This window comes from Trichechus manatus, unplaced genomic scaffold, assembly GCF_000243295.1.
Source record: "Trichechus manatus latirostris isolate Lorelei unplaced genomic scaffold, TriManLat1.0 scaffold00008, whole genome shotgun sequence".
NCBI lineage: Eukaryota > Metazoa > Chordata > Mammalia > Sirenia > Trichechidae > Trichechus > Trichechus manatus.
In genome coordinates this window covers 19,076,749-19,100,188 of record NW_004443944.1, presented here as the reverse complement: position 1 = coordinate 19,100,188, position 23,440 = coordinate 19,076,749, and the positions used below count along the sequence as shown (strand labels likewise).

Sequence of the window (23,440 nt, the reverse complement as noted above, 5' to 3'; positions counted from 1 at the left end):
AAGAAAACCCTTATGCCCACATCCCACCTAAACCCAATCCCGTTTCCCAGTCCTTGTTCCCACAGATCCCTTTCTTGACCCCCGCCCTCAGCTTCGCACTCTACCCTCCCTCCCACTTCTTCTTCCCGCGCCCCTCTCCTCCCCCCATTTCCGTCCCCTTCACTTTCTGCCTCCTCGCTCCCACCCTCGACCCTCCGCACTTCCCCGCCCTGCAGGACCCCGCTCCTCTTCTTCCTTCCTCGAGTCAGTGCCCCTCTCGGAAAGCCGATGGAACCCCGTGCCCCGCTTGCCCAATGAAGAGACGGCGCAGCAGCGGGGCGGGGCTTGGGGCGGAGCGGAAGTGGTGACCGGAACGGAAGTGGAGGTGCCGCCACCCGCCGCCGATTCCGGAGCCGGGGTAGCTGCTGCCCCCGCCGTCGCCGCCGCCGCCACAGGAGTCGCCACGGACGCTGCCGCCGCCGCCGTCGTCGTCGCCGCCTGAGAAGCGGGGTTGGGAAGGAAGCGGTCATCGCGCTCTGAGCTTCGCTTGGAAGCGTCTTTGCTCCCTCCAGTCCGCCTACGGTGAGTGCGGTGCCGGGTCCGCCCAAAGCCCCTGGGAACCCAAGCACGAGGCTCCTCTTCGACTCCGGCGGCCCCGCGGGTGGGCTCCGGCGGGAGCGGAGCGGTGTTCTAGGCCCCGTGCGGCTGTCTGCGGCGCGGGCTTGGCCTCGCCGCGGCCCCTCCCTGTTTCCGGGGCCGGGCCCTTTGCCTTCTCGAGAGGCGCGGGCCTCCCTCGCCGCTTATGGCCTTGCCTGGCTGGCGGGGTGCGGTTCCTTACCAGGCCGGCAAGGACAGCCGAACGTGGATCCTGGGTCCTCCCTTCCTCTCACGCGTTGATCTCCGCACGACCCCTCCCTTCGTCTTAAGCGGCTAGAACGGTCCCTTTCGGCTCTATCACCCCCTCCTCCCTGTTTTCCGGTTTCCAGAAATTAAGATTTAACCAAATACGGGCGAGTTCTCGAGCCCCGGGGCCCCTGCTTGACTCTCTTTGGATGAGTAAGGGGGTTTAACCTTGGGAGACAAAAAGGGGAAAACCCCCTCCCACTTTGCAGTAAAGCCATTTCATCATCATTCATTGGTTATGGAGCCTGGGAGGACCCGAGATTACCTGGGAAGAACAGGGGTGAGTTTTGAATCAAGAAAATACATTTATTGGAACCGGTTACTGAGTTAGGCCGGATCCCCAGGGAAAAAAAAAATATCAAAGGCTGGGAATCGAAACATTTTCCCACAGCATTTACCTTCATTTAATGCGAGTATCTTTTGTGTCCTCTCCCGAAATTCCCCCATACTGTATCAGAGCAGATTTTTCGATCTGAAATTTGCTTGTTGGCCTCCCTAGTGGTGAGGAAGGGGTGGGCATGATTTTGTGCCCCTTTTTTTCAGGAAATGCATACACTGTTGTCTGTTGCAAATGGAGAACTCGTACGTAATGGGGCTTTCAAAGGTGTGGCAGTATTGGTAAGACAATTTGCCAACCTTTCTGTAAAAATCACGTCTCTTGTCCTAGCCCTCACTGCATTTCTCTTTGTTAAGGCTAGGTAGCATCAGCCTCTGATTTTACTTGCCCTATGGGGGAGATGGAATTTGGATGATGTTATGGTCATAGAATATCAGACGGCCACAGAAGCCAAAACAGAAAGGTGAAGGACGTAAGAATATGAAAATTACCTGGACTTCTCACTCTGCCTCAAATGTTCAGATGCAGTCTATAAACGTAATGCTGTTTATAGAATTGGACACATGGCTACTTAGCTTTTTGCGTTTTCTTGCTGGAAATTTATAAATAGTGGTTCTTAATGAATTTCTTCTTGACTGCTTCTAGTGCACCCATTTCTTATTTGGGGACGAACATCTTAGTTGTCTGAGCCCCTCATTTTTCTAGAATTCATGCCCTTAGCAGCCCATGTTGTGGTCAGGGGAAAACCTGTCAGTTTTATTGGACGCAAGTGAGAATTTAAGTGTGGCTTTCAAAACGGAAGGCTGATAATCCAGTAGGAACTGCTGAATTATTTTCTAACTTCTCCTTTCAGTGAGATAAGAAACCATTCACCCATCTTACAGATGCAGCCTTTATGAAAAGAGCAGATTGGGCCTAGACCACACACCTAGTTTTTAGATTGAATATCCTTATTCATCAGTAGCAAATATTTATGGACTGTCAGCCCCTGGAGTATGGCTCCTACCCTATAATTTTCTGTCCGTTTCCCATCATGCAGTGCTTGTGTTAAGTTGAAGCCATTTTAGAATTGGAGCTCTAGAGATCAGGGAGACACACTCCATAAAACCAGCCTGGGCAAATTCCCATAGTGCTACTTCCCAAGGCTGTGTCTCCAGAGATTTGGGACTGCAAAAAGTGCGTTTTGCCTGTTTGGCTGTGTGGATACAGAAGCGGAAAGAGCAGTGGACCTGGAGTCAGATAAATCTTATTCAGGTCTTGCCTGCAGCATTTTCTAGCTGTGTGGTCTTAAGCATATTACTTAAATCTCTGGTTCTTAGTTTCTCTTATCTCCAGAGTTGCCATGAGGCCTTTTTACAACCTGTCAATTGTTAAATACAAGCTTCTGATTTTATTTTCTAACCACAGTGTTCACTATTAATGGCTTTTTTCTTCAGTTGTAAACCGATGCAACCAAACCCTCTTGTACACATGTTGCTTTCAAAAAATGATATGTGATTGTAGAACTTTATTTTGCATATAGCATCTCTAGTCTTTCTGAGCCCATCTCCTCATCTGTACAATGGGAATGGGAATGTAGTCTTTGCTGGGTCGTTGTGACAAACTCAATAATTAAAATAAGCATCTGCCATATAGTGTTTGATGTTATTTGATTATATTCATGAACACAAACACAGATATAGATGTATATATGTATGTATGCATTCCATCCATTTGAGATTTATTTACCAACTGATGAGGTAGCATCAGGCAATTAGCCTATAATAATAATAGCTACCACTTGTCACTTACTATGTGCCAAGCTTTGTTGTAAGCACTTTACACATATCAACTCAGTCCTTGTAACAACGAACAATAGATAATTCTGTTAGCCTCATTTTACAGATGAGGAAACGCAGGCACAGAGAAGTTAAATAATTTCCCCAAGGTCACACAGATGGTAAGTGCTGGAGCCAGGAATCAAACCCACGCAGTCTGGCTCCAAGGAATGATAGATTTCGAAGTGTGGTAGAACAACACATGCATTTCTTTCATGTGAACACTTTTTAGTCCTTAGTTTGTCTTTACATGTATCCTATTAAAATAAATGTGTTTGAACAGGAATTTTAACTATTTTTGAGGATAGATATAATGTAATTTATTGGAAGGAAATATCTTCATCCTAAGGAGCCCTGGAGGCGCAGTGGTTAAGCGCTCGGCTGCTAACTGAAAGGTCAGCGCTTTGAACCTACCAGCTGCTCTGCAGGAGAAAGATGTGGCAGTCTGCTTCTGTAAAGATTACAGCCTTGGTAACCCTATGGAGCAGGTCTCCTCTGCCCTATAGGGTCTCTGTGAGTCAGAATCGACTAGATGGCAACGGGGTATGGGTATCTGCATCCTGGCATGTAGTGATTCCTTGATACTGCTGGTGTACATTAGGAAGCAAGCTTGTGAAAAATCCAGTACTTGCTTCAGACTAGGGAAAAAGGTCGTGAGTTCCTTTGTGGCATATTGATTTATCCAGCCCTGGTTTCTTCAGCTTATGGAATTTGGTCAGGATCATCATTATTAATTTCTATTTATTATATTGCTTCCCTGTAGACTTTTAGATTTCCCATATTTTGTTGGGGAGGAGGAATGAGGGACTATATCTACATAAGTAGAGAGCAAGTTCTAAGTTATAACATCCTGTTATGCCACCTGCTCTTTCAGTGGCATCAAACTAAGTAGTTGTCCTTTAAATGAGGATACCTGAGAGCATGAATGAAAATTTACTTCTAGAGGTGCTTTAAGTTGCTTGGTTTCTACATCTTTCAAAGGGAGGAGGCAATTCACACTAGCCCGGGGTAAGAAATTATATAATAGTAACTTTCAAGCTTTAAAACCATTTGGCTCCCTACATGAATATGATCCTAGTAGTCATCTACGTGGAGCCCTGATGGCGTAGTGGTTAAGAGCTCGGCTGCTAACCAAAAGATTGGCATTTCGAGTCCACCAGCTGCTCCTTGGAAACCCTATGGGGCTGTTCTACTCTGTCTTCTAGGGTCGCAGTGAGTCGGAATCGACTCAGCGGCAACGGGTGTGGTTTTTTGGTTTAGTCATCTTCATGTCTTGATGGAGAAACTGGCAGTTGGAGCTGCAATCTGAGGGAGTTTTTCTACGGTTAATACTAAAGGGGGAGAATCAGACTAATGTGTTGTATTTTGTGATGTGTATGCTAAAAACCACTCATCCTGCTGCTTTCTCTGCTAAAAGATCTAATGTCAGCATAGTTATGTAGTTTTAATACTTGTAATGAGATGAAAATGATCGGTGGCCTGTTTTGCCTCAAAAGAACAAGTCATTCTGAGCTGACTGTAGGTTAGTGAAGATGATTTAAAAAAAAAAAACCTGGCTAGTCCTCTATTATGTAAGTTTTTTCCTGTACTGATTAGTTTAGTTCATTGTTTTTCCAAACAGACCCAACAAGAAAAGTTACTTCTGAATGGCCTTGATGCCTTGACAAGGACGAGGAGCCCTCGTGGCGCAGTGATTAAGCTCTTGGCTGCTAATCGAAAGGTTGGCAGTTCGAACCTACCAGCCATTCCGTGAGAGAAAGATGTGGCAGTCTGCTTTAGAAATCCTGCGGGACGATTCTGCTCTGTCCTATAGAATCAGTATGAGTTGGAATCAACTCATTGGCAATGGGTTTGGTGTTTGTTTTTGACCAGGGCAAAGAGAGCCAAGGCTCCAATAAAGTAGATATGAGCCCTCTCGTTTGTTATTGTTTGCCTTAAAGCTTGTTTGACAGTTGGATAAGTTTTTGGCATATGCTATTTTTAACTTAATTTTATTTTGATTTTTTTAAAGCTAGTTCTACTGTCTTAAGGCCAGCTCTAAATCCTCAACTATACTAAACTTTATATGACTCTCCCAAAAAAATTGTCTAGTCTGTCTTTTCCTTAAGTAAGTATTGGAATTATAATTGCTGTTTAGGAAATAGTGCTGCATACAGAAAGGAGGATTAATTTTATAATGAATGTTGTTTTAGATCCCAGCTCTGCTGTATATGGCTGTGTGTCTGTGGGCAAGTTACTCCTGGCATCTGTAAAAGGGGACAGCATACGTCCCTCCTAGATGCTCAGGATTACATTATTTGATTGATATAAACCCCTCAGCGCTTTGTACATTTAGGCAGATCGTACATGGTGGATATTTTTGTTGTAATAATTACTAAGCCAGTTAGTTAATATGACTTTTTGTATAGCTATAGTTGAATTTGGTTTTAATTGTGGTAAAACATACATAACAAAACATTTGCCATTTTAACTATTTTTCAATGTATAATTTAGTGACACTGATTACTTTCATCGTTTGAGCAACTGTCACCAGATGTTTTCATCATCCTTGACAGAAATTGATTGGATTTTTGAATCTGTAAATATAAGGATTAGTAGCTGAGAAGTATTAGTCTTGAAAAAGTATAGTGTTGTCTCCTGACTAGAGCTGAGATGGCTCTTCTCAAAAAGGAGTCTAAGACAGACATTATATATAGTCTGTATTTTACTGATCAGCTGTGGTCTACCTATCTCTGTCTACATAGGAAATATCAGCCTTTTTCACCTTTTAAAAAAATGCATCGGTTAATCAAATAGTTTTATATTCAGCTGGGGCAGGCATTGTGCTACACATTGGGTGTTCAAAGATGTAAGTCCGAGTCCCTGCCTTAAGCCCACAGTCCAGTGTGGGAGCCAACAAAAACATTTAAAATAAACCGATAAGTGCTGTTTTACAAGTAGGCATAGATAAATTAACATGTGTGTCTTTTAAAAATCTTTTAAAAGTCTTTAAAGAAAGCAGTCTGGATTTACAAGAAAACGAGGTATGTAGTTAAGTGTCCCTTAACTGGGGCTGACCATTTGTTTTGTTAGCCTTTTGTGTGGAATATACTGTGGCTGCCATTTATTTGAGTGCTTACAGTGTGCAGAGACTGCATTAAGTGTTTCGCATCATGAACTCATTTACTCTTTCCAAGAATCCTCTTAAGTAGATAGGCCTGTTTTATGGATGAAAAAACTGAGACTCATAGAGGTCAACTATCCTAGGCTACCTGGGACTGCCCCATATAGAAGCTGGTGTGTGGTATTGGTAAATGGGACAGGGTCATTCCATTATGTTGGTGGGCCTGAGTTTTTTTTTTTAAATTGGTTACTCCCTCCCCCCCACCCCCCCATTACTGCACAGGGTTTATTTGTTTATTTGGGCCCTGAAGCTTTTGAAACCAGTTCACAAGGTCAACAGATGGGACTGTTTTATGGATCGCAATGAGCCTATTGTCTTTTTGGATTGATCACTTCAACCCAGGAGATCAATTTATTGTCATATCTGTTATTGATTCCCATTGTGTGACCTTGGCAAATCACTTAACACCTCCACCATTGTTTTAAGTTTAATCTTGACTATTAGGGCATCCTTTTAGCAATGATATTCAACAACTGATGTAAAAGAGGTCAAGGAATTTTGAAAGAGAGGTGCAGTTTGCCTCCACAATTAAGTATCCATTGGATATAAGTGCTAAATACTCTGTATTTCAAGTAAGTTGTATCTTATTTTCTAATAAAGGGCCTGCAGATGTTTGAATGGAACTAAATTTATTATTAAAAAAAACAAACAAACCCATTGCCCTCAAGTTGATTCCAACTCATAGTGACCCTATAGGACAGAGTAGAACTGCCCCACAGGGTTTTCAAGGCTGTGGATCTTCAGAAGCAGACTGCACATCTTCCTACTGAAGAGTGGCTGGTGGGTTTGAACTGCCAACCTTTCTGTTAGCAACGTAGTGCTTAACCACTGAGCCACCGGGGCTCCTCAGTTTTTCTGTAGAATGGCACACAGACATTTTTAGAGTGGACGTTTTTCAGTGAGTAGTTTTCTTTGAGAGCCAGGACTACTTAACTTTTTCTGGGTAACACCCACAAACCACCTGGTCCTACTTACTTTCTCAGTCCTCCTGCAGTAGCCTGACATCTGTTTTCTTTCAGCAGAGTGACTCCAGAACTGTAACTTTTTTACTTTAAGGCACTATGTATGCTCTCTTTGGAATGGTACGTCTGTGAATGCTGTTGAGAATTTACTGTCATCAGTTCCTTACCCTTTTGAAACTTTTGAGTCTGGGTTTTTAAGATGCCCTGTTCGGTTTCCCCTCTCCAGTTGATAATTGTTCTCATTTCTGTATTTACTTTGGGTTTTGATTTCTGTTCCATCTACAGCCACAAACATGTACTTTATTCATACATCTGTTTTTCCTGTCCCAATCTGGAACTCCCTTTTTCTCTCCTATACAGAGCCCTGTTGTTGGCGTTAGTTGCTGTCGAGGTAATTCCGACGCATGGTGACCCTGTGTGTGCAGAGTAGACCTGCTCCATAGGGTTTTCAAGGCTGTGTCCTTTCAGAAGCAGATCACCAGGCCTGTCTTCCGAGGTGCCTCTGGGTGGGTTTGAACTGCCAACCTTTCTGCTAGTGGTCAAGTACTTAACTGTACCACCCGGGGACTCCTATCCCATAAAACCAGGCACTTTTAACCTTAAACCTCTTCCCTCTAATTTTAGTTGGTTGCTTCTCCAAGGGAGAGCTTTGTAACCCTTAAATGGGTTTGTCTTCTCATGTTCCTGCCATTGGAGTATAAGCTTTGGGAGTGTGTAGGACCACACTGTTCTGCTTGTATTTCTTTTCTACTCCTCTCAGTGAATAATCGAAAGACTTCTTGGAAAAATTGGTAGCGTTTCCATTTGCAGTTATTTCAGCACACATTATATGCATTACATTTTTGTCAAGTAGCTTAAGAGTAAGAATATTTGCCTATTGAGCCTTTCTCAGACCAGCACTACATAGGCATTTTATGTACATTCTCTTAATTGATAGCTGTTAGTGTCCCCCCTTTAACTTTTGAAGAAACCGAGATTGAGAGAAGTTATAATATGAAGGAGCTCGGCTGGTAACCAAAAGGATGGCCATTCAGATCCTTGGAAACCCTGTGGGACAGTTCTACTCTGTCCTATAGGGTCACTATGAGTCGGAATCCACTGGATGGCAACAGGTATAATATGAAAATGTGGAGAAATCACTTAATTTCTCTTGAGAATCCAGATTTGTTACATACTGAGCTTTCCTAATGCCGGGTTCTACTCGTGTGTTTTGTACAGTGCTTGGGTAATTTCTGACGCGTGATTGATAATGCAATCCTTGTTTTAAGTTTCTGACAAATTATTAAACTCAATTAAAGCTCATTATTTTAGAATTAAGTGTGTTCTTTTTCTTGAAAACAAAATATAGCCAAAAGTTAATGCTCCAAAGGCTACAGCTGCCATTTCTTTAGCAGTGCTTTTAGAATATAAATTAGGAATGGTTAGTCTTTTTTTATCCTTGGATATTTGCTTCTGTCCACTGGAAAGTGGCCTCTGAGAACTTGGAGCCCTGTTAGGGAAACATCCCTTAGTCAAAGAGTTGAGAAAGAGGGGCTAGGTTGATTCATAGATACTCTTGGTTCAACAGTTACCGTGTGACTTAGGGTTTCATTTTTTTGAAGGAAATCCTATTATTTGGTAGACACCATTAGAATTATTTTTCATAACTTCCTGTTTATCTGCAGCAATGACTTCTCTTTAAAAATTTTTTATTAAAAAAATAGAAAAAAAAATTTTTTAAAGTAGTACTTAAAACCAGAAAACCAAACCCATTGCCGTTGAGTTGATTCTGACTCATAGCGACCCTATAGGACAAATAGAACTGTCCCATAGGGTTTCCAAGGGTGTAAGTCTTTATGAAATCATATTGCCACATCTTTCTCCTGTGGAGTGGCTGGCAGGTTTGAACTGCCAACCTTTTAGTTGGCAGCCGAGTGCTTTAAACACTGTGCTGCCAGGGCTCCTAAAATTCAGAAAATAAGAAAATGAAGATTATTATAATGTTATCACCACCACAGGGTTGGCGTCAACTTTTCTATTCATGTTTGTATGCTCTTGAGGGGATGTTTTACAAAAAAGAACTGTTGTGCAGCTTCCCCCTCCCCCCATCTCCTTAACAAATCTTTCCATGACATTAAATCCCTTGTTTTAGTGGCCGTGTAATCTTGTATCATCTATCTTTATTTTTTTTAAACCGGAGCCCTGGTGGCGCAGTGGTTAAGAGCTCAGCTGCTAACCAGAAGGTCAGCAGTTAAAATCCACTAGCAGCTCCTTGAAAGTCCTGTGGGACAGGTCTCCTCTGTCCTATAGGGTTGCCATGAGTTGGAATTGACTGACGTTCCCGTTTTTGAATAGATTGTTTCCAGTTTTTCATTAAGCAGTTGCTGTTTTATCAGCAAATGCTTCCCAGTCCTCTGATTTGCTGCGCCCAGTGGTTTAAAACAGATTGACACCCATCAGGTGGGTGTGCATACACTGTATAGAGCCTGGTCTCAGCCATAAAACGTGTCAGTGTCTTCCTGATGTACGCTCATATCAAGGAAAATCTCTTGGCTCACCTCAGGGCTAGACTCCTGCAGCCTCTAATGAGTATTTGTCTGCTCTGGTATCCTGACTCTTCGTGCTGTGTTAGCACCAGACCTGATTAGCAGACTAGTCTTTTACGACTTTAAAAGACAAAGACCTTACAGCCATTGTTTTTCTTGGTGGGATCTTCATTCAAAGTCTCAGAAGAAACTTAACAGTTACATTTACAGTCAACGTGTGTCCATTTTGAGGACATTCAGATCTGGAGTCTTATCTAGCAATGTTAACATTATAACATATTCACTTCCTGTACAAGATTAAGCTAGACTTTTGCTCTTCCTTTTCATGGAATTGGATATTAACAAAAATCCAAGCTCACATTTTGTGGGCTAAATCAGTGATGCTGTAGGTACTACAAGGGGAATAATAATACTTCAAATTTATTTTGCACTGTATTTTTTTAAAAAAGATTTCCACATTTACAATTCTTTAATTCCCTGTCCCCCATCTTCACAGCAACTCCTCTGAGGTAGATGCTGTTACAGTAAAACCTGCAAAAGCCGGCACTGGTGTAAGGTGGAAAATGCAAATATTTCCACTAATAGCGATAGAAAAGTGGTTAAAACCTTACTCTGTCAAAGGTGGAAAACTTAGGAGCCCCAGAAAAACAAGGCAGTCCCATCGAATTCCGGCTTTCACAGATTTCACTGTATCTCCATTTTATAGATTGAAAGACTGAGATTTAACAGGATTACTTGGCTAAGAAATGGTAGTTTGTGTTCTTACGCATAGTCCCGTTGCCTTTCTGCTGTACCAAATGAAAGTAGCCTGTGTTCTTTCTGCTCTCCAAGGAATGATTTGTTGAAAAAATTATCAGATACTTATTTGAGCATTAGTTTTGTGCTTGGGCACAGTTTTAGGTGTTAAGTGAGAAACAAATGTGACACTTTCCTTTGTGGTCATACACTTGAGAAACAGTGGTCAGTGGTACAGTCCTCACTGTAACATAGAACAGCATAAAGAAGCCCTAGACTGTGTAATAGGCTACAAGTGTGTTTGAATTCATACGCAGGGTAGATTACTAGGGACTGGAGTAGTCAGGGAAGGCTTTCTAGCCCTAGAAGGATGGGGAGGGCTTGCATAGATTGGCAGGAGGTAGATAGAGCATTCTAGATGAGGTAGACTCAGGTATGTTTGAGCGTGGTGTTCATAGAGCATGTGGTAATGGCCAGCCTGAGAGAACGTTACATGTTGGAAAACGGTGGGTGAGAAAGCCTAACGTTATGAAGGACTTTGAAAGCCAGATAGAGTTTAGATTTGATGGAGTAGCCAAAAGGGGAGTCATTAAAAATTATTGAATAACGGTGAAGGCATGAGTAAAGGAGTAGTTTAGGAACAGTAATTTTAAAGTAGTGTGCAAGGAATGAGGTATAAATGTAATGAGAATTTAATGTACTTTTAGAGAATAGGTGCTTTGAATTATTTGAGTAAAGAGAGAACTGTACCAGTGTTCAGTCATATTATTCTTTCATTTCGCCATTTATTCATTCAGCAGATATTTGTTCCTACCAATTAAATGCAAGGTACTGTGGGAGATACGCTTTAAAGGAGCTTATGGTGTAGTAAGTGTCACTGAAAACGAGGGAGACTCAATGAGATGGATCTACACAATAGCCAAAACAATGGACTCAAATGTACTGATGATCCTGAATGAAGAGCCAACTCGATGGCAACTAACAACAACAATAGTGTAAGAGAGGATACAGTAAAGTAAACTAACATATCAACTCAGGAAATTAGAAAATAAGGTTACGCTGAGTTGAAGCCAACTTGATGGCACCTAACAGCATCAACAAGGGACTTAAGATACATACAAATACTTGTAGTACTGAAGAAATGAGATAACACATTGAGAGGTATAGGTGAAATGCATTGAGATTAAATTTAGCTTAGAATAGTACTGTCCAATAGAAATAGAACGTGAGCCACATATAATTTAAAATTTTCTAGTAGCCATGTTAAAAAAGTAAAAAGAAACAAGTGAAGTTAATTTTAGTAATATGTTTTACTTAACACACTATATCCAAAGTACAGCAAAACCTGTGAAAGCCAGAACCTGTGTAAGATGGAAAACTGTCAGAGAAGGGGAAACCTCAAAAAACATTTTTCACTAAAAGGAACAATAGAAAAGTGGTAAGAGTGCATCCTGTCAAAGGTGGAAAACTTGAGACACCCAGAAAGACAAAGCAGTCCCATCAAGTTCCAGTTCTCAGAGGTTTCATTGTGTTACGATTTCAACATGTGGCACTAGCCGCATTTCAGGTGAATAGCCACATGTGGCTGGCTGGTGGCTATCAGATAGTGCAGACTTAGTGGTTTAAGAAAGGCTTCATGGAGGGGATGGCATTGGAGCTGTGGCCTGAAGAATTTTTTATGCAGAGTAAACGAGAAAAGATATTCCCGGTAGAGGGAGTGGCTCAAGGAGCAAAGACAGAAGAGCACACTTTGAGTGTAAGACAGCATTTTGGTAGAAGCACATTGTATGGAAGGCATTTTGTGGGAAAGTCTAGGGTGAGAGGTTGGTTGGGAAGCTTTCACTACAGGGAGGAAATCTGACACTCCATTGTAATGAAAACCCTTTGGATCACAATGGTCCAATTCATAACTGACCAGGAGGATGGCACAGGACCTGGCAGCGTTTTGTTCTCTTGTGCATGGGGTTGCCATGAGTCCAGGATGGCTAACAACAACTTCTGTGGGCAGCAGGGAACTTGGAAGAGGAAGTGTCTTGATCAGAGCTTTAAGAAGATGGTTCTGATAGCAAAGACCTGAAGGGGCTAGAGATGAGAGACTGAAAGCAGTAAGAAGAAGGAGAGTAGTGGATGGAAGATGTATTGTCCATGTAGACATAAGAACAGTTTCATTTCTCCCTTGCTTGCTGCCTTTCTCTAAACTGCTGGGTGTTGTGTAACCGATTTCCTGTTGAAATTGGTCTAGCTGCTTCAAAATCCTCGTTATATAAGTCAAAAGTTACATAAGTGGTAGGCGTCGAGCATTTAGCATGGATTTTGTTTATTGTGAGTTGTTTTGGTGTCTGTGTGTAATTAAAAAGAAATAAACCAATTATGGATACAGGTTTTTTAAGGTATGCATCTCCAAGAGTTCTTGTAATGATCCCAGAAAAGTTGAAACAGTTGGCCCCATACCAGAAAGGCCACATTTTATTTTGGGAAATAGGGTGTGTACATTTGGACAGTTCCAAGGAGTTGTCAAAATTCTTTGGAGAGGTATGATGTAACTTTTAATGTTTTGGAAGGAGAGAGGAAGTGGGGGAAGGATTTTTAATTTGGGACCTAGTAGGACCAAAGAGTTTCTTTGCATCTTTTAGCTGTGTTGATCCTTTGGTGATCAACTTTGTTGATCCTTTACTAGAATACTGCATGGGATGGCTTAGCTCTGAATTGATTTTTGGCCAGCACTTTATTAATTGGAACCTTTCATAGGTAGAGTTGCACAGGTGAACTTTGAAGAGGGCCACTAAATGAGTGCTAACATTGAAAAAGTCTATAGACTGGAAATTTTCTAAAGTTTATTGAGTTCTTGAAAGTTGACTTCTCTCTGCTGTTGCCTGGCACTTTCAGGAACAATGAAGTAGGGTTATTTAATGATGGAGATATTGTTCTGATCTCAAAGTCTTTATGGTCAAAAAAGTTAGACATAACTGAGAGAGTATATAATGTCAAGATGATAAATAATGCATTTTTTATATACTTGTATTAAAGTAGACTAGTTTGTGCTATGGTAGCATACAACCCCAGCATCTCTGTGGCTTCCCCCAGCAAAAATTTATTTCTTTTTCACATTGCCTGTCCAGTGCAGGTCTGCAAGAATCTCTGCATGATGTACTCAGGAACTCCACCGTTTCGTGACTGTGCCACCTAGAACACGTGGCCTTTTAGGTGGTGGCTGTAGAAAGAGACAGACTGGAGAATTGCACATAGGCTTTTCAGTTTTAGCCTGGAGGTAGCATCACTTCTGTTTATGTTTTATTGGATGGAACTACTACATGGTCCCTCCTAACTGCAGGGGGATTGCTGGGAAATGTAGGGGAGCAATTGGAATGTTTCATGAGGATCACTGTCTCTGTTGTAGTTTCAGTCTAGTGAAGTGAGTGAAGGCGTCAGATGGATCATGGTGAGACTTGCTTCGCTGAGTGTAAACTTAGAATTGGTGAGGCTTATATAGGACACAGCTCTGAATATGATTTAGCTAATACATGTTGGGAAGAAAAATTGTAGTTCTGAACTGGAGGACTCACTCTTGCTAAATTCCCAAATTTTGGGTGAATCTTATCATTATGGTCCATTTAATAAAAACATTTTTATGTGGTAGAGCCCTGTCTGTAAAATTTCTCCCTTGAACATACAGAAATGACTTTTGAGAAAAAACCATTTTGTGAGTAGGGGTTTTACTTTCTTTGCTATTTTTAAATTATTAATCATTTTTAGTCTTACGTAGCTAGTAGTGAAAAAATATGCTTAAAAATACCGACATTCCTACTACTGTTTAAAGTTGTATTTCATCTTTTTATGTCTTAAGATATTAGCATATTTTTACACTGTGTGGCACAGATGGATGTATTGAAATTTTAAACAGACAGTACATATAAACTGCCTCTGATTATTGGTTAATAAATAATTTTTTAGCTATGTATTATAAAAAAATTACTGCACTCTATAAATGGTGACTATTGTAATGGAGAATTGACTAAGGCGAAGTGAGGGATTTCATTGGTGTGGAAGAGATTTTATAAAATGATAAACTGAAGTCACAAAGATTTATTTCAGAACTTTTAAATGGAACTCAGTTATGGTTTGAAGTTCTGTTACTGTGCATCTTGTGGAGTATACACATATCTTTTGCAGCCTTTACCCATGTGCAAAATTATTGCCTGGTATTTGTATATAATACTTTGAACTTTTCAGAGTGTCTTCACTTCTGTCAGGTCATTTGTTCCTCACAGCAGCACCATAAGAGAGTTGGTAGTGTTCTCATTTTCTGGGAAGCAAACTGAAGCTCTCAGAGGTTAAGTATCGTACAGTTAGTAAGTAGCAGAACTTGTCCTAGACGGAGCTCAAGTCTGGCTGCCCTTAGTTTATGTTCTTCTCCTGCAGTGTGTCTTTGTAACAAAGTTAGCAAATTTCATAAGATATAATAGTAATGGCTCCCATTTTTCAGGTGCCTATTGCTTGATGGGCACTGTCAAATATACCATTTAAAATCATATCTTTTGTTTAAGATCGATTGAAGCCATAATCATATTTAGTATTTTTTTTTCCTATTTGATGGAGGAAAACAGATTTGGTCAAAATAAGACAAATTTTGAAAGCAGTAAAGGATGTACATTTAGCATAAGCTTCCAATGAAATAGTTATTAAGCTATCCCTGTGTGTTGGGGAGACAGATTAGGATAGTGGAGAAAACAAAAGCTTTAGAGCTAGACAGACTTAAGTTTGAATTCTGGCTCTCTACCATCTACTACCACAACCCGTCTGACAGTTTTGTTGTACTGTGGTGGTTTGCGTGTTGCTATGATGCTGGAAGGTATGCCACTGAAATTTTAAATACCAGGAGGGTCACTCATGGTGGACAGATACCAGTGGAGCTTCCAGACTAAGGAAGAAAGGCCTGGTGATGTACTTTTCAGAATTAGCCAATGAAAACTGTGGATCATGACAGAATATTGTCCTATGCAGAGCTGCACGATGAGCCCCCTAGATTGGAAGGCACTCAAAATACAGTGACCACAGCAGTGGACTTGAGCATACCGGTGATCAGTCATGAAGATGGTGCAGGACCGGGCAACATTTAGTTCTGTTGTATGCGGGGTCATCATGAGTCGGAGCCACCTCAACTCAACTAACTACACCACCATCTACTAGCAGGGTTGACCTAGGCACATCTCTTACCTTCTCTGAACCTCTATTTCTTCACCTCTAGAAAAGGAGAAGAGGTGGTTGTGAACATACTTACCCTGGAGGACTATTGGGAAAATTAATTGACCAAAATAATATAAAAGCCTTACTTAGCAACATACCTAACCCTGTAGGTGCCCAATACATGGTGAGTATTGTTGATGGCATTTGGAAGTAGAAGTAGATATGCATCTTTCCAGATGGTTAGAAAAAAATTCCCTCATGCATTTCTTGGGCCCTGCGTGACATTTGCTTTCTTTTTTTTTTCCCTCTCTTGCTCTCATTCTAGGGAATGACCATGGATAAGAGTGAGCTGGTACAGAAAGCCAAACTTGCCGAACAGGCTGAGCGCTATGATGATATGGCTGCAGCCATGAAGGCAGTCACGGAACAGGGGCATGAACTCTCCAATGAAGAGAGAAATCTGCTCTCTGTTGCCTACAAGAACGTGGTAGGTGCCCGCCGCTCTTCCTGGCGTGTCATCTCCAGCATTGAACAGAAGACGGAGAGGAATGAGAAGAAGCAGCAGATGGGCAGACAATACCGTGAGAGGATAGAGGCGGAACTGCAGGACATCTGCAATGATGTTCTGGTAAGAGGCCAGTGTTTCCATCTTAAACAGTGCTTTCTAAATAGTATTAATTTCATGTACAAATGCAAACTCTGAAACAGCTTATGAGAGAGAGAGGTGGAGGTGTCTAAATATACTGGAAAGCTACATACTATTTGCAACTAATTTTTAAGCATAGGATGTGATTTTCTCACCTGCTTCATCAGAGCTTACTCATCACTTACGGAGTATTCTCTCCCATTAAAGAGATCTGTGAGAAACAGGAACATTTAGTCATCATCCCTCCATCTTTTCTTCAGAAATTGAGGCCAGACGGGCAAGATTTTAGAGAGACGCAGCCACGGACAGGCTATTTATTCTAAATACTGGTCTAAGTAGTGACATCATCTCCAGTAAGGAGAGGCAGGATCGAGAAGCTGAGCTGCCTTCCAGCCTCTCCCCAGTCATACCTTCACTATAATTCACAGTATGAAGTCCTGTTTTTGTCTGAAAATTAGGCACATCCATTAGTTTGGGCATGTATCCCAATTCCAGATAAACGATTGAGGATTCTGCTCTTCTGTGTTTTATATATGCCTTTGTCAGAAGATTGATTCCTAACTGCTTTCCCCTGGCCACAGTCTGGGGTTGGGTGGGAGGGGTGCAGTCATACAGCAAATCATGATCATATTGTCTTTCCCTCACACCCTGAGCCCACTGGGAACTTTTTTTTTCTTCCAGGTGAAATCAGGTAAAAATGAACGGTAAGGCCTGCTTTGAAGGGAAGAGGAATTCACACTTGTGGATCCACCTCCTCCCCTGCTGGCTGCCTCTCTGAATTACTGCCCATGATACTTTTCTTTTGAAAACCAGTATAAAACTTGTCAGCAACCCAGACAGTATTCCTCATCCCTAACCCATAAGGAGTTACCCCTGTCTGTCTGCAAAGAATATTAAAATGACTACTGCTCCTTGCATCTTCTCACTGTAATTGATTAAATCCCCATATAACTAAGCTTTTGCATTGAGCTTCTTTTTATTAGACTGATGGTATAAGAGTGTCATGGCTAAACTTGTTTCCTGCTGGTTATTTGGGGGTTTGTTAATGGTGCACTAATTCCTGAATGTTAGGTACATCTGGTATTCAGATGAAGTATGGCATGCATTCCAAGGGCAAGAAAGTTCCATAATTCCTGAAATCTAGACCAGCTTTTAAGAGCATCTGAAAGAATGTGAAGAGGAGCATGGTACTTACTGCCTCTTAACCAGTTTTTCAGGATGCCACATTCTAAAACAACTCTTCGAAAATATTGCTCTGTATATGAAGCGTGGACTCCTTCAGAACTACTTGTGTTGTAAGCATAAATGTTTAAAGGAATTTATTATTAATAATAGTATTAGCTACTCTCTGAGTGCTTACTACATGCTAGGCACCTTTTGAGCACTATATGTATGTTAGCTCATTTATCCTCATAATTCTTCTAGAAGATGGCTGTTAAGATCCCCACTATATAGTTGAGGAAACTGAGGCTCGGGGTGACTAGGTAATTTGTCCAGGGTCATACAGAGAATAAGTGGCAGGAGGAGGATTTGAACCCAGGTCTTTTTGAATCTAAATGTAGTGCTTGGCAGTTTTGTTCTATTAGTATCTTTTATTCCACCCAAGATGGAAATCTTTTTTCCCCCCTCTAGTTACAGAAATAATAAAAGTTCATTTAAAAAAAAAAAAAAAAAGACAAGGTAGAAGAGTATAAAGTAAATACCACTTCTAGTCTATTACTCAGAGACCATTGTTAACATATTTGTGTGTCTGTCCTTCTATTGTTAAGTATTAGATATTAAGACAGGGTTCATGTGGCATTTATAATCTGCTCTTTTTCACTTGGATTTCTTGTGAGAGCCTTTCCGTGTTATCGGTGTGGTTCTGCATTGTCATTTTCAAGGCCTACATGGCATTTCATTGTCTGGCTACTTTTAATCAATCCCTTATAGATGGTCAAAGTGATTTTTAACAGAAGGATACAGGCATGTTTATTATGACCTGGGCTAAACAGCATTTAAAAGCTTTGGATGAAAAATACCTGTTTGGTTTTGATTTAAAAAAATATATATTATTTAGAAGTGGTAGTGTGTATTTTGAATCTCATAGGTTTTTTTTTAGCATAACAATTTAAATAATAAGATTTCCAAATTCTTAACAGAATGTTAATCACTTTTTAGGAGCTGTTGGACAAGTATCTTATTCCTAATGCTACACAACCAGAAAGTAAGGTGTTCTACTTGAAAATGAAAGGAGATTATTTTAGATATCTGTCTGAGGTGGCCTCTGGAGACAATAAACAAAGTAAGTAGTATTTTTTAAGGAAATTTGACCAAAATTTGACCAGTTTTCCGTCATAATGACTGTAACAGTTTTTGCTTTGTCTATTCACCGTAGACACTAGCAGCACAGCACTCAGAATTGAAAAGACCACAGCATTGTGCTGACCTGTGATGAACGGGGTTGGGGGTTTGACAAGTCAGAATGTTTCTGAGGGGCAAAGTATGGAAGTTATTAAAAGTCTAGTGTAGTCGTGCATTTAAGAAGATCTTTATTTTTGTTGTTGTTATTGTTGAAAATATACACCATGGTATTCACCAATTTCTACATGTACAATTCATTGACATTGATTACATTCTTCAAGTTGTGTGAGCATTCTCACCCTCCTTTTCTGACTTGTCCTTCCCCATTGACATAAACTCATTGAGGAGAACTTTAGCTTAAGGATTATTTGGTAGTTCTCTTTTTAAAGGTGAAACTTTAAATGTTTGATGGTATAAAACTACTACCATAATGATGTACTTTTATCACACATTATTGTGATAGTGATAATTATAGCTACACTTTATTAAGTGCCTAATATGTGCCAAGTACTTTAGAGCCTCATTTGCGTCTCATTTGTCCTCACACAGCCCTAGGAGGCTGCTCATTTTCTGATAAGGAAACCAAGGCTTATGGAAGACTTGCTCCAGGCCACACACCTAGTGATTAAGAGTTGGGAATTTAAGTTTAGGTTTGAGCCTTGTGTCTCTAAAGCCCATGATCTTTCCACTAGAACATAATGATTTTCACATTCTATCTTGTTAAAAGGAGCCCTGGTGGTGCAGTGGTTAAAGCGCTCAGCTGTCAACCAGAAGATTGGCAGTTAGAACCCACCAGCCACTCCATGGGAGAAAAATGTGACAGTCTGCTTCCAAAAAGATTTGCAGCCTTGGAAACCCTATGGGGCAGTTCTACTCTCTGTCCTGTAGGGTCGCTAGGAGTCGGAATCGACTCGACAGCAGTGGGTTTGGTTTTTGGTTTTTATGTTGTTAAAGTTTATTTCTGTATTTCTTAACTGCTTTAGTAGACTTACTGTCTTTGTTTTCCTCCAAAGCATACTTGGGTTGGAAAAAAGCATTTAACAAATGTGTTTTAATTGAATGGTGGAGACACTGACACCCCATTTGATAGGTCATTTGCTCCATCCCAGTGTGGTAAAACCATTCGATAGTAGAGCCAGTGTGCGATGCAGCTTATAGCCCTAACGTTGTTCATCTTTCCTGTAGCCACTGTGTCGAACTCCCAGCAGGCTTACCAGGAAGCATTTGAAATTAGCAAGAAAGAAATGCAGCCTACACACCCAATTCGACTTGGCCTGGCACTAAATTTCTCAGTCTTTTACTATGAGATTCTAAATTCTCCTGAAAAGGCCTGCAGCCTGGCAAAAACGGTGAGAAAGACCTTCTCTGTGGTTTCTGCTCTGAGTAAAACCATGCTTGTGCTTTCTAATGACTTCTTTTTATAATCTGAACATAACTCATTGTCTTGGACTTTTTAAAAGATTTTTATTGGCTTGGCAGTGTATCTCTTAGGCAATAAATACAGACCTATTACTTTTTTATTTAGGGGAGAGACTGTAGAAAATTCAGGGCAAAGGTAGAGTAGTGTGCTTTTTCTTGTCAAGCTTGGGCTGTGGGCCTTGGTTATATACTGTCATCCTTATATCAAGATTTGAGGTTATGGTTGGATAAATGAAAGACATCAGATCGCTTTTTTCTTTGTGTGCTGGATTACCTCCTATATTCTTTTTTTGGTAACCCAGCTGCCTTTTTAACATATTTTTATAGTTTTTCAGCATGTACACTTTTAATTTTTTTTATATTTTATTTTGTTTTTGTTGAGAGTATACAAGCAGAACATAACACCAATTGAACAGTTTCTTTCTACATGTACCCGTACAATTCAGTGACATTGATTACATTTTTTCAGTGTACAACCAGGCTCATCCTCCTTTTCTGATATGTTCCTCCTGCATTAACATAAACTTTTTGCCCCTAAGTTTCCTATCTGATCTTTCAAGTTGCTGTCATCAGTTTGATCCCGGATAGATAGATGTTAAAAGAGCTCAATGCTCAAGGCAGATTCTTTACTAGTTAAGCTAAACGGTTGTTTGGTTTTAAGACGACTTCAGGGGATATTTTTGGTTTAAGGTTTAAAGATTATCTCAGGGCAGTAGTTCTGGGGATTCATCTAGCCTCCATGGCTCCAGAAAGTCTGGATTCCATGAGAATTTGAAATTCTCTTCTGCATTTTCCTCCTTTTGATCAGGATTCTTCGATAGAATCTTTGATTAAAATGTTCAGTAATGGTTGCTAGGCACCATCCAGCTCTGGTCTCATAGCAAAGGAGGCAATTGTTACTTTAATGTTTTTTAAATGGAAATGGTGTCTTAAATGAATTTTCAAAGTTCCATCACTTAATCAAATCAGATTTAGTGATACGAGCTTCTCTTTCTCCCTTGATCCTTTATATCCAGAGCTTTTGATTATTAGTTTTTTTTAAAAAGTGATTACTTACGAGAAATGTCTTTGTAATTAAAAAAATCATGTGAATTTGCCTAGAATGTACGTTCTGGGTTAACAGTAGTACCTGCTGAGTTGTTGGATATAGCGAAGTTCTTATTTAGGAATTTTGTCATTGTTGGTGGGTGCTTTGTAAACATACATGATAATGTTTGCTGAAATAATTAGCAAGTAATTTAATGATAGCCTGTGTTTCCCTAAGTATTGTATAGAAAGAGAAATTACATTTACTTGTTAGTAGGAAAAAATTGGACTTATCTTGCTCCAGAGAACCTGTGAATTCTTTACTAAAGGTTCTTTGTTTTAGGCATTTGATGAAGCAATTGCTGAATTGGATACACTGAACGAAGAGTCTTACAAAGACAGCACCCTGATCATGCAGCTACTTAGGGACAATCTCACTGTAAGTATTGCTAATCTCAGGGACTACTTCTGGATGGTTTGTATTCTCTTTCCTGTTCACCTATTTAATAACTTGCTGTTATCCCAGGTTCTAGAGGGGATTTGTAGCCTGTTAAGTGTATTTATGAGTCAGAATCAACTTGATGGCAGTGGGTTTAAGTGTAATTAAAACTTTAAATTGTTTAAATAGCTTATAAATATGACAGCTAATGTTTTGACCAGTGATACAGGAAAAATTTTAAACAGTTGTGTGAGTTAAGACTATACCGACCTGGCCACCTCTCTCAGCAAATTTCAGTAGCCCTACTTTGATGATATTGTAGCTTTACTTTTCTCTTGCAGCTGTGGACGTCGGAAAACCAGGGAGATGAAGCAGACGCCGGGGAGGGAGAGAACTAATATCTACCGTGCTTCGTGAGCTGTTCGGTGTCACTCTGTACCTTCCACATATATCCCTTTGTGCGATAAAAAAAAAAAAAAAAAAAAAAAGAATCATATGTCGATTCTCGATTTTTCACAGCCTCAGCCTAGAAAAATGGTCCATGGGATAGATAGCTGGTATTTGTATCTAAAACTCAGATTGGTCACATAAATGCCACGGCATTCTGAAGTTTTGATTTTGATTAACATTGACAGGATTACCGTGTGTTTAATTTTTTTTTTTTTTTTAAACTGAACACTGTGATTATGGGGTTTTGTAACTTAGCAGAACTCTTACTGGTAGAAAAAACAGACCTGAATTATGTGTAACTTTTTGGGATGCTTAATCTGCTATCAAACAGTCACTGAAATACAATTCCATTGTAAAGTTGTACAGAAAGTTATAGAGATTATATTGTGACGCTGGGACTTGGAGTGAGACACCTATCATTTGGTATTTGAGTTGGTAACTCAGTAATTCTGCCTGTTGTTCAGGGCTTACAGACACTTGACCAGTCTGGGCTGTTGCCACTCACAATCGCAGATGTCCATAGTGTCGTCTTCTGAGGAAACTCGAAGCCTGAAATTGAAATTCTTTGTGGCAGATAACTGGGTTATGACACCCTTCAAAGGTCCAGTGCTCACATAACACACGTGACTAGACCCCTCTCCTACTGCACTGTGTTATCGGTTTGCAACTTGTGCTTCAGTAGTGGAAACTTCTCCTTGTAACCACTGAGCTTAAAAAAAAAAAACAAGCTGTGTATCTTACCAATGGCCTTATCTGTTTACTGGATAATTCCCTTAAGAATAATGTTCTGCAGAAATTGCCTTTCACTTGAGAAGTGCTCAAATCGTTGGGTTCTTCCTAGTTGGGGGCTTTTAAATTTTGAAATCTAAACATTCTTTCCCACTGTCCTTTTTTTGGGGGTGGGGGGCTGTAGACGTTGGCTTTCTCTTCCCTGTTTAAATCTCTGTCCTCCTGCCTCCTTTTTTTTTGAATTATCTTTGTCTTTTGTTTACTGTTTAATACTATATGGGCAGGGAAGGGGGTCTGGAGGGAGTAAGAGAAGTTGGTGAGTACCCTGGTGAGCAGGCCTTGCTTCATAGAGTTGAGAAGAGCTGCCGGCACCCTAGCTCTGTCTTCCTCCAGTTCTCAGCACGGTTGTTGCTCTTCAGTCATACCAAGATCTAAATCAAAAAAGTATTTTCAAACATCCCATGATTTCTTCCTATAATGCAGCCAGCCCTGATAATGCTTGTTAGTACTTGTCACTGGATCTCCCAAGTGTAGTCATCCAGCTAAGTTCCCAGACGTGTTTAAACAAGACCCTATAATGCAGGGGAGTTGCATGGACACTGCAGTGGAGAGAATCAAGAATAGCCAGGCCTATCTGTCTAACAGTGTCACCCCTCTACCCTTAACATTCCATGTACCTGTAGAGTCCATCTGTTTGTCCATCTGCTGAAACGAGAAAAGAAAAATTCATGCACTGATTTAAAACAAACCAAACAAAAGAAAAAAAAAAAAAACAGCGACAAA

The 23,440-nt window shown here is 40.5% G+C and overlaps 1 protein-coding gene across 2 annotated transcripts; it reads left to right on the top strand.

Annotated features, from left to right (window-relative positions):
- The first annotated feature begins 402 nt into the window (after positions 1–402).
- On the top strand, positions 403–22,652 carry YWHAB (tyrosine 3-monooxygenase/tryptophan 5-monooxygenase activation protein beta). Of its 2 annotated transcripts, none has more exons than XM_004370314.2 (6): positions 403–561; positions 15,931–16,233; positions 18,412–18,535; positions 19,780–19,943; positions 21,383–21,478; positions 21,820–22,652. In XM_004370314.2, exons 2-6 carry the CDS (start codon positions 15,934–15,936, stop codon positions 21,874–21,876), a joined length of 741 nt encoding a protein of 246 aa, XP_004370371.1. In that variant the 5' UTR covers positions 403–561; positions 15,931–15,933; the 3' UTR covers positions 21,877–22,652. The 2 variants fall into 2 exon arrangements, with proteins under 2 accessions (XP_004370371.1, XP_023580279.1); XM_023724511.1 differs by lacking the exon at positions 403–561 and adding an exon at positions 15,485–15,789.
- Positions 22,653–23,440: the final 788 nt, after the last annotated feature.

Coding starts and splice junctions, on each gene's coding strand:
- YWHAB (XM_023724511.1), top strand. Junction 19,944..21,382: donor CCTGCAGCCTGGCAAAAACG/GTGAGAAAGACC, acceptor TCTTTGTTTTAG/GCATTTGATGAAGCAATTGC. Junction 21,479..21,819: donor TACTTAGGGACAATCTCACT/GTAAGTATTGCT, acceptor TTTCTCTTGCAG/CTGTGGACGTCGGAAAACCA.